Source organism: Trachurus trachurus, assembly GCF_905171665.1.
Source record: "Trachurus trachurus genome assembly, chromosome: 11".
NCBI lineage: Eukaryota > Metazoa > Chordata > Actinopteri > Carangiformes > Carangidae > Trachurus > Trachurus trachurus.
This window is the reverse complement of record NC_139904.1, coordinates 15,589,873-15,600,549: the sequence shown is the minus strand read 5'-3', so window position 1 is coordinate 15,600,549 and position 10,677 is coordinate 15,589,873. Positions and strand designations below refer to the sequence as shown.

At 41.4% G+C, this 10,677-nt stretch overlaps 2 protein-coding genes across 2 annotated transcripts; both read right to left on the bottom strand.

The window, feature by feature from the left end:
• Positions 1–570: 570 nt before the first annotated feature.
• On the bottom strand, positions 571–4,583 carry aqp10b (aquaporin 10b; the record flags this gene model as incomplete). The annotated part of the gene is made up of 6 exons (XM_083981514.1): positions 4,467–4,583; positions 3,672–3,798; positions 2,488–2,625; positions 2,118–2,236; positions 1,546–1,763; positions 571–772 (listed from the first exon to the last, which is right to left on the bottom strand). The coding sequence occupies exons 1-6, from the start codon at positions 4,551–4,553 to the stop codon at positions 571–573; spliced, it is 891 nt and encodes a 296-aa protein (XP_083837640.1). The 5' UTR covers positions 4,554–4,583.
• A 2,299-nt stretch (positions 4,584–6,882) lies between these two features.
• On the bottom strand, positions 6,883–10,025 carry hax1 (HCLS1 associated protein X-1). The gene is made up of 7 exons (XM_083981811.1): positions 9,823–10,025; positions 9,004–9,254; positions 8,697–8,869; positions 8,542–8,605; positions 8,313–8,446; positions 7,437–7,557; positions 6,883–7,330 (listed from the first exon to the last, which is right to left on the bottom strand). Exons 1-7 carry the CDS (start codon positions 9,885–9,887, stop codon positions 7,257–7,259), a joined length of 882 nt encoding a protein of 293 aa, XP_083837937.1. The 5' UTR covers positions 9,888–10,025; the 3' UTR covers positions 6,883–7,256.
• Positions 10,026–10,677: the final 652 nt, after the last annotated feature.

Here is a 10,677-nt window from a genome sequence, read left to right as displayed (position 1 = left end):
TTATTTAGCAGGTATTTGGTCAGTTAAAGCTTTGACCTGGTGGTGGCGCTAGATTAAAAGTTAACAGATCACCAAAATTGTAAGGTTTTATTATCTACTGGGAATAATGGTATCAATTTTAGTAGATTAGATGTTTTTGTTTTGTTTTACAGGATATGGTATAAACTTTGAGTTGTTGGTGGCGCTAGACGAAAAGCATTCATCCTCCTGGCACCACTATCATTTACTAAATGGGCTCTATGCACAGCTCCACTACTTCCTGAACTTAATGCTGCTCCTTTGTTTCCTGTCTTACATTACTGGACAAACTGATTAATCCAGATGTGACCATTGTGACTACTCAGACACACCTGGATTAATCAATTTGTCCAATAATGTAAGACAGAAAACAAAGGAGCAGCATTAAGTTCAGGAAGTAGTGGAGCTGTCCATAGAGCCCATTTCATAGTTATTTAACGTGGTAGGATTTTTCTGCAGCCACAGTGAACCTAGATGTTAATTAGCCACATACATTTACACAGTCTCAGTGGATGCGACACCATCAGTCATTTTAATAACTTAATTTTACCACTAAGTCATTTTCTCACAGCCAGGCTCCACCCCCTCCAGCTCCAGCCCCGTCTTGCCCTCCGTGGCCTCCTGACACGACGTCTGGAGCTCAGACGGAGCAGGAGGGTGGTGGACTGCAATCATCAGCTCGTAGGTCAGCGTCCCCAGCAGCGCTCCGACGCACGGGGCCACTACAGGCACCCACCACCAGCCTCCCCCGGCCCTGCACACAGGAGGGTTGTCACAGGATACATGTTAAAAGGATAGGTCAACATTTTGGCAAATTCGCCTATTGCCGTAATCCCTATAGTCATCATGGCAGTAGGTTCATTACCTTTAATTATCGGTGCATGTTGTTTTGAGATCTGCGGGGCAGAGACGTGAGCTGCTCAGTGAACACAATGGAGGTGAACGGTACAGGTCCCCTGTCCCTCAAAACTCATTACACAATCCAATAACTCCAAAACACTCTCATGGACAAGTTGTGACCTGCACATTCACCACACTATGAAATAATAATGTTACATTATGAGACGGAGTTGTTTTTTGAGGCAAATGCAGCCGGAACTACATTTCAGACGCGGATGCTGGGTGGAGTGATTTCAAAAGCGCAAGTAGTTCTGCGTATTTGCTTTATGTGTTGTAATTTTACATTATTATACATGATTATTTCATAGCATGGCGAAAGTGGAGGTCACAACTTCTCCACGAGAGTGTTTTGGAGTTGTTGGATTGTGTATTTGATGAGTTTGATGAGGGACAGAGGACCTGTACCATTCACCTCCATTGTGTTCACTGAGCAGCTCACGTCTCTGCCCCGCTGATCTCAAAACAACATGCACCAATAATTCAAGGTAATGAACCTACTGCTATGACTATAGGGATTATGGCAATAGACAAATTTGCCAAAATGTTAACCTATCCCTTTAATGTAGAGCAACAAAGTGGACAGATGTCATTGGACAAAAATATAGTTTCCTGAGTGAAACCACTAACTTGAAAACATCCACTCCCCAGCCGGCGATGTAGGTAAACAAGCGAGGCCCCAAGTCCCTGGCTGGGTTGAGGGCGTAGCCGCTGTTTGAGCCCATCGAGATGCCGATCACCAGCACCACTGCTCCCACCAGGACGGGCTGGAGACCATCAGGGAGGGAGCTGTTCCTCTGGTCCCCGAGAGCCAGGACACACAGCAGCAGTGCAGCCGTTCCTATCACCTGGTATAACGAGGATACGGAGGTCAACAGATAAATCAACAATAAGGCAAGGCAAGGCAATTTTATTTGTATAGCCCGTTTTTACAAACAGTTTGTCTCAAAGGGCTTTACATGTCATCACAACAACATCCTCCGCCCTTAGACCCTCACATCGACTGAGGAAAAACTCTTGTAACAGGGAAAAATTGGAGAAACCTCAGGGTGAGGTTAAAATGCTCAGCTTGTTGGTTTTAGTTAATACAGGTTCTGTGTTTCTGTCTCTGAGTGCTTTAAGTTTGTGCATTGGCTACAAAAACCACAAAAAGAGACTGGTGAGAAGTGGATGTGCTCTTGTTTCACTCGACAGCGTCTGACCTGGTCCACGACTCCTCCCCACACACTCAGGTAGTCGGCCGGGTAGGTGGAGAATATGCCCGCTGTGGCAGTGGGACCCGACACCGTCAGCTTACCTCCGCTGTACATCTGGATGGCATCTGCACACACCTCATCACACATTATTAAAAAAAGAAGATGGGCACTGTTATTTTCAGTCAACCCACATTCACAGTCCTCCAGCCAGAAAATCCATCTGCAGCAGTGAATGTGTTTTAATAAAACCAATTTAAGTCACACAAAAAAAGAAAAATTCAAGTGACATTTTCAACAACTACAATGTCAGCTATTAGTCATTCGTCCTTTTAAAAATAATAATAATAAAAAAGTGAACTTGGGAGTGAAAGCTCACCGTAGTACTGCAGAGCAACAGTTGATGCAGCCAAAAAGGCTCCGAACACTTGGAAGAAGACGTAGAAAGGCAGCTTCAGCCATGGATGTCTGCCCAGCACACACAGGCTCAGAGACACAGCGGGGTTCAGATGGGCGCCTGATATAAGGACACAAACAAGAGTTCAGGTCTGACATAGTACAAAATAATATTTCTTGAAATAAACACATAATCAACATGAAACATAATATTATCATGTTTTATATTATAAGCATTTTGGTTCTAATGTTGTGCACAACCGTGTGAGGCGACTGGACCTTTACAACATAGGGACTGTAGAAAAATTACCAGAGGTGGAGAACACAGACTGTAAATAAAGATAAACGTTGCCTTTGTGACATCGCCCATACTGTAGGTTTCCACTGTCACCATCTTGCACCATCAACCAAAGAAGCCGTGCCCTCAATTATACACAACTTTGAGCATTTATAAAACATTTAAATGAGTGAGTTGAAGAAAAATCCATCCCCCGAACAGCCATAGAAAAACCATACTGTAAATGTTTGTTGTTAGTTGCTCATTTTTACATGGGAGTCTATGTGGACTAACTCGCTCTGGGGAAGAATCCATTTGAAGATGTTCAATTTTTTAGTATTTCTCTGTTTTCAGCCACGCAGGTTACTGCTTTGTGGAGGAGGACTGAGAAAACTTTTTTTTTTCTTTTGGCTGTAAGTAGAGTAGTAGGACTGTTATAAGACAGCAGGAGTCGGTCATTAACTTAAAAAAGAAAACTCTTACTCCTGCTATGGTTCATAAATGTGGATTTTGCCGTATACAGAGGAAAACAGTTCTGTCTGTCAGATGTTTAAATTGTTGGTCCACATTAGAGGCTCCTTTTAAAACAGATCTTCACTGATCCTCTCCTCGGCAGCTTGACTACATTACCCACAATGCAACAATGCCATCACGGACACTATAATTCAAGATTCAGGTGTATGATGTGAGATGCAGCTCATGTAGCTTTGACCCGGTCGCCTCAAACCTCCTTACTCTCCACACTCTGATTGATCAATCACATCGATCAGATTTTAATCATCTCCTTTTCACATATTAAGGTTTACAATGTGGTTCAAATAAAACATCACAATCACAATAAGATGAGAGAGAGTTTTGTTTTATAGCAACTTGTCCACAGTCCCTCTCACCTGAGACTCCACGAGACACATAGATGCCAAATGTTACTCCCAGAGCAAAACCCAGATTGATCGATAGGTACTGTCCCTTCTTATCTTGAGTTGTCGTCACCTGGGCAACAGAGCCACATCCAAACAGCTGCAAGTGCACAAGATGAAGAGTCGTTTATCAAAATATAAATATAACACTTTATGTAGTTTGTAGTGATTATACTGATCCATATGTGAATCTGGATCAGTGAGGTGTTTATATCATCACCATGCAGTTACCACAGGATGTTCTGACGCAGGTAAACAACTCCACAGGTGTAATCTCTGCTTTTATGAACTTGATTTCGAGGGAAACTGTTTCATGATTGCTGTTGTAAACGCTGATCGCCCTTGAGATTAAAAAAAACTAGACAACACTTGTCTCGGCAGCAGAGACAAACAAACATCACAGATGAGGGTCGTCTGCATCGATCCTCACTTTTTTTTTTACCTCTCTCTCACCCATCCTCCCCCTCACTCACAGTCACTCTTTTATTCTGTTTTTCTTTAAGGCCAAAGTCCTCGGTTATCTATTGTGAAGATTCACTAGCTGCTTCAAAGCCAGAGTAAAAGAGCATGTGATAGTTTTAGGAAGCTGTTAAATACTCTGTGTCGAGCTTACTGATGAACAGTGTCTACTGGAAAAGACACAGATGAAAAGCAACTTTCTGGATGAAATATTTTCAAAATTATAGTACCTAAATTGATTTTGAAGAGTGAATCCATTGCAGATTCAACTTCACCTCATGCAACTCTTCAGTTCAGACATATACTCACAATCAGGATGTAGACCCCGAGGCATTCAGCCATGCACTCCCTGACCAGCTGGTTTCTGATCTGACACTTCTTCAGCAGCCTGTCCATCCCAGAGCTTTCCTCCGCACCGTCCGGCCACAGCTGAGCTTTCAGAGCCGGGCTGCTGCTGCTGCCGCCGCCGTCTCTGCCATCAGGTGGATCTGACCCACACAACACTGCAGCGTCTGCCCCACTGAGCAGAGTTTGCCCTTTCATACTAGAGCAATAGTCTACGTCACGCACTTTATGGCATGTCTGAGGCAGTGGAGTGTGAGTAGGTAGGAGAGGAGAGTAGTTCAGTTTGCTGGACATCTTTTGTTGTTGTTGTTTTTAACCTAAATCACAGCATGGTGATAGATAATCCATCCCACAAACTGGATTCTTGCAAAGATCCTTGTTAACACCCACAGGGCTGCTTTGTTTTCATCTCACCTGATAGAAATTGGCTCTGATTGATCCTCTCATTTGATTGGTCCATACATCACTTCTTTCTCTCAATGCAAACAGGAAGTGATGCCAGGTCCCAGTTCTTCATCTCAACTGAGAAAAGAAATGTATGCACATATTCCTTGTTTCACATCACTGTGACAACTCGTCCTTTGTGCCATAACGTGTCTAAGTAATTTACCACAACACAACACAGTGATAAGAAACAGCAATAATCAGATAAGACAGAGTTAAGGCTCAGCTTTATCATATCATGCATTTAAAATCACTGACCTTCTCTGGTGAAGACTGTAGGACAGCAGTGGTGTGTATTACTTTCAGTTCATATTATGCAAATCCAAAAAATCTAATAAATGTTACCACATTTTAAAAAAAATTTAATGGAAAAATTAGTTGCAAACACACTGTAATTTTAATAAAGTAAGTGTAAAAGCAAAATGTGGCATAAGTGTCTCTATTCTATGGTTCAAAAGTATTTCCATGTAGAAATATCACAAAACCTTTTTGTCTTTTTAATAAATAAATACCCTTCACATACATAAATAAGTGTACACACAGAAATGGACAAATATTATTGGCTGTCAAATTAAAAAAAGCTAATGACAGGACTTCAGCTGCAGGTATCCATGGTTAAAAGTGAGTTGTGGTGCTTAAATGTTCTTTATGTTCCTTGTCATTGACTCCTTTGGAAACACTGTTTCCTCATTGTTTTCTGACATGAGAAAATGGGAATATTAACTGAAACCTTTTGAAAAACAAAAAGCAATGGTTATATGAGCTTTATGTCCCAGGAGGGGACACAGACTCATAAGTAAAGCTGAGGGAGAACATTATGTGCCATTACATTTCTGTATGTTCGTTAAAATAGTTTGTGAGGATGGTGCTCTCTCTCTCTAACGTCAGGGATAAAGCCAGTTCTCTCAGGGTAAATCAGGGCGGTGTTATCTCCACTCCCCTCTCTCTGATGTGTCCCACATGAAAGGGCTCCTTGATTTTTTAAATTCTAACTGAACATGAATTATCATCCTGTCTGTATCAGAGACATCTCTGTTGGAAATCTCAACCACTGGCCAAGGTCACAGTGAAGCATTCATTACATAGGAGTCTTTGATTTAATGGCCATTTTATAGAGAAAGAAATGATGAGCAGTTAAGATGGTGGAGCACAGGAGAGTAGGCTAAATAAACTACAGAGATAATAAAAGCTTAATTGCAGTCATGCATACCCCGCCTTGATAAATGAGCTGCACTGATGAAGACCGGATAAGATTAAATCCAGATAAGAGCGATCAAAATTGTTATTATGCACTTGGTCGAAACAGAAAGTACGCAAAGACACGACAAGAACAGAACAAGCTGCATTTCTTAGTGAAGGTGTTGGTATGTTTCACTGGAATTCAAAGCTGCTCCACCAAAGGCATTTGTTTCTCAGCGTAGCTACTTTATTTCCTCATGTCTGAGTTTAGTGGATGCAAGTAGACTTCAATATCCAAGACGTCATTAATGAAGAATATTTTGGTGTTGGTGTTTGGTGGAAAAAATACACCAGCACAACCAGATAATACTTTTATTTATCTAGGAATAGTGTGCAGAAACACTACATGGCTACAGAGTGAACTGGAGGAGGAGGCTCTGCTGAGGCTCTTTAAACTGTTGCAAAATTAAACATTTATAAATATTGAAATGTAAAAATTAGGATAAATATTTACACAAGGATCTGGGAATTTCTTTTTCAGGCTCAGTATTTCTTAGACGGCAGAGTCAGAAACTAGAGGATGAACTTGAAAAAAAAAGTCTCTCACATCAACATTTTATCGACTGTAATTTTTTTTCCAATTTGAGGGTCATAAAACTGCAACTTGTCTCAATAAAGTGCCCACGTTTGTTGAATTAGACCTAGTTGGGTTGTTGCAACAAAGAGTCCAAAAAAAAGTGAACTGACTAACAATGTGTAAATATATTAAGACTTTATTAAATGCATCGCACACTCACGTCCGTACAGGCCGGTCTACGGGACAATACAAAAATAAAATATGTAACTGTGAGTCGTTCACCAGTTGATGTGTCTTTGGGATTGGCAGCTTCTCGTCTAGGTGGTCGGTTGAAAACCCGGTGCCGTCAACAGGCCGGTGACCCCTGATCCAAAACTGTGATTTTTGGTAACTGAAGGTCATGCAAGTGTTCTGTCCTCCTCATATATCCTGACATATAGTATCCTGTAAAATGGCAACTCACAGCTATACAGAAACACAGTCATATACTGAAATAGTTTCAGTGTACAAAAGCTACGGCCAATCAGTCCAGAGAGCAAACTTCACTTTACAAGTTATTTAAAGCCTCCGAAGAACTTGGAGAATAATGAGTCATAATCCTGCATGTCTGAGAAGGGCCGTGGACCACCTGGAGGAAAAGGAAGGGTGAAATAAATAATAGTAATGATGAAACATTTACAGTGAGTCAGCTGTGAGTTTAAAAAAAAAAAAAATCCTACTGGGGGTAAAGTCACCTGGTAGGATGGGGCCCGGTCCGCGGTCCGGTCCCTCCAGGGCCCCGGGGCCTCCTGAGCGCGTCACTGTGGTTTCTTCATTGCCGTGGTCGTCTCTGACTGTTCGGCGCTCCTCCACAGTCTGACATAGACACAAAATCAGGAAACTACCATTACTGCATCTCGGTGGAGTCTCCATCAGCCACATCTTAAAGAAGACTTTTAACTATATTCAAAACAATTACATATTTAAAATTCAATGCAATTTACTTGAACTGAATCTAAACTAAATCAATTGCATGAAATTAGACTGAATATAACTGAATATATTACATTTAATTAAATTGTTTAATTAAAATGAATGAAGTAAAATAAAAATCAAGCAAAATTAACTGTACTACATTTAATTAAATCAGTGGGTAATAAAATTAATTAAATCAAATCAAGCATACTAAATTTGTATTTCAGTTCATTAGTTTTAAACAATTAGATTAAGTGAAATGAATAACCTGACAGAAAATTTTAATTTAATCTATATGTACAAATTTGACTCAATTTACTTGATTTGAGTTAAATTTATTAAAATAAATTAAATTACATTTTAATTCAGTGATATCTGACTAAAATTAAAATAACCACATGCTGGTTAATGGCAATAAAACCGAAGTCACAAGTGGAAACATAAATAAAAAGTCATTTTGTTTGCTGAACTGTACTAAACTAAACTAAAACATGATAACGTTTTTATGGAGTGAGGCCCTGGCAAGAATAATCTCTCAGTCCCCGACGGTCTTAGAGCGGGCGACTGTATCTGTCTGTGAAACACTTAGAAATCTGCTCTGAGAGAGTATTAACAGATGAAAACAATAACAATACAGTTCAGACTTTTTCTCTCACCCCATCAGGCTTCACCACCTTGGTGACAGTGACTGACTGGAAGAATGATCGGATTCGGGGCTGGCTCGGTGCCTGAGCAGCAGGTGGGGATAAAATCTGGTCGAGGCCCCTGGAGGACACTACAGAGTCCAGATCTGGAGTGAACGGATAATTATAGTTAGAGGCACGAAAGGCACAAAAACTCCACTGCGTCTCCTTTTCTAATTAATTAAAAAAACATATTCCTTACCTCTGTCTCCTTTGTGCTCCTCTTCTGGAGCTTTCTGTGGCCCCCGTCTCCAAATATCATTAAACTGAAAAGACATCCAAGAGGAGTTTATATACATAAGAGTTAAGATAGTGAGAGGTGTCTCTGAAACAAGTATTGACGACAGCCTTGTGTACCTTAGAGAAAGTGCGGCCTTCGATTCGGGGCTCTCTCGACAGCCCTGGCTGAGGCCCTCCTTGGTTGCTATCAGGGGTTTTCAACATAAAGTCTCTCAGGGAATTCCTAATGGACCCTTCTCTGATCTCCGCTCTGTCCTCAGGTGACGGCGGCGGCATGATACTAGGAGAATCTAGGAAACAGAGAGTACAGCTGTCAGCTGATGCTATGAGAATGTAAGAACCCAGACTGAAACGACTAGAGAGAGAGAGGAAAGACAAATCACAAAACATTTCAAATAAATGGATCATGGATTACGGTCCGTACCAAAGTGTCCAGATCCTGGCTGTCCATCCCAGCGACCCAACTGGGAAAATATCTCCTCCATTTCCCGGAGGACGTGGCCGAACACCGGAGGCTCCCGGATCCTCATCCCGTCTGGGCCTAAGCTGAAGCCGAACCTCCAGGCGCTGTCAAAGGGGTCCTGCTGGTCCCCCCGGTACCCATCATAGTAGAAACCATCCTCCTCATCATCCTCATCGTCATCGTCATGAGTCATCGCATCGAAGAAGGGGTCCCTGACACATTACAGTGGGTAAAAACAGAAAGTGAAAGTGAAATGTGAGTTAGTGTATGGACTGATTGTTGACTCCCCGAGGTTCAGTAATCCCTGAGGTCACTCTAAGGCTAAATCAACCAGCTGCCGTGTGAGCAGAGGGAGGCTCCCCCGTGGTTTCCTCCTGGCAGAAAGGCGCTAATCTCGACCTGTCTGCGGGAGCTCCGGTGTTTCAACCTGCGTCATTGTCGCGTTTACATGCACAGCTACGTACTTCTGTGCAACACTTTGTGTCATCTTTACTGTGGTGAAGCCTGCGCACATTGCATTGTCCAGTTTCAGTCAGATTATACATGCAGAAAATCCATTTCCAATCGCGTTATAGTCGGGTTTGGAGTCGGACTAACGCGTTTACATGCACTTCAGTTGCCCAGTTATAGTCGGATTAAGGCAATAACACACTTTTTTCAACTATCATGTAAAGGTACTGAACGTGTGACGTACGAGAGCTAACGTTACGTTAACTAACGTTAGCGAGCCCATATGTTTTGCTTTTGTTTTCTCCTCGGGCGGCATTAACATTAACTCACCTCCGGCCGCCGTGGTGACCTCCGGGGACTCCGAAGAACCCGCGAAACAAATCAAAAACGCTCATTTAACAACAGCTGTTTGTTGGTTTCTGCGAAGCTAAATCATAACTACACAAACTTAGCGGCTACACCGTCCGTCCACCTGCAAACGGTCACTGTTGTCAACAATGTCGTAAAGCGTTCTGGATGGTTCCAAAATGACGTCAGCAGTCGTAATGGTTACAATGCCGTAAATTACCGTAAATCCACCTCAAGGGCGAAATAAAAATGTCAGCGTCGGCGAAAGTGTTGTAAATTGCAGTTTGACGGCTAATACATTACAGGTTTCCCCTACTTGTATTGCCATCCTCTGTTAGTTCCTATTCATTCACTACATTTGGTCATAAAGTGACAAAAATGTAGCTCAGTCACAGTCATACTGCTGCTTTTTCCTGTCTGTAATTTTAAATATTAAATGTACATGGTATTATTGTCTTGATTTATATTTTGTACTTTTCATATCTTTTAGCCTATGTTTCTAATTACCCGTTTTCATATTTGAGACTTTCCATTGTTGTACAAGTAGCCTATATGCTTTTTTATCTTTAATATCACAATTATATGTACATGCAATGCTGTGTGTAATAATTTTCAAGTTGTGGTTAAAGAATGTTGATGCCAATACTTGTGTACCTGTACTTGAATAATAACTTTACTTGTGTGGGATTATTATCTATCATGTACATGTTATTTGTAAATTATACGGTACTTAAGTTCTGATCTTAAGACTTCCTCCATGAAATTAAAGAATGTGTACTGATATATAAAACACTTGAGATGCTCACATGTCAAGGACTACATTGTCCAGTATTATAT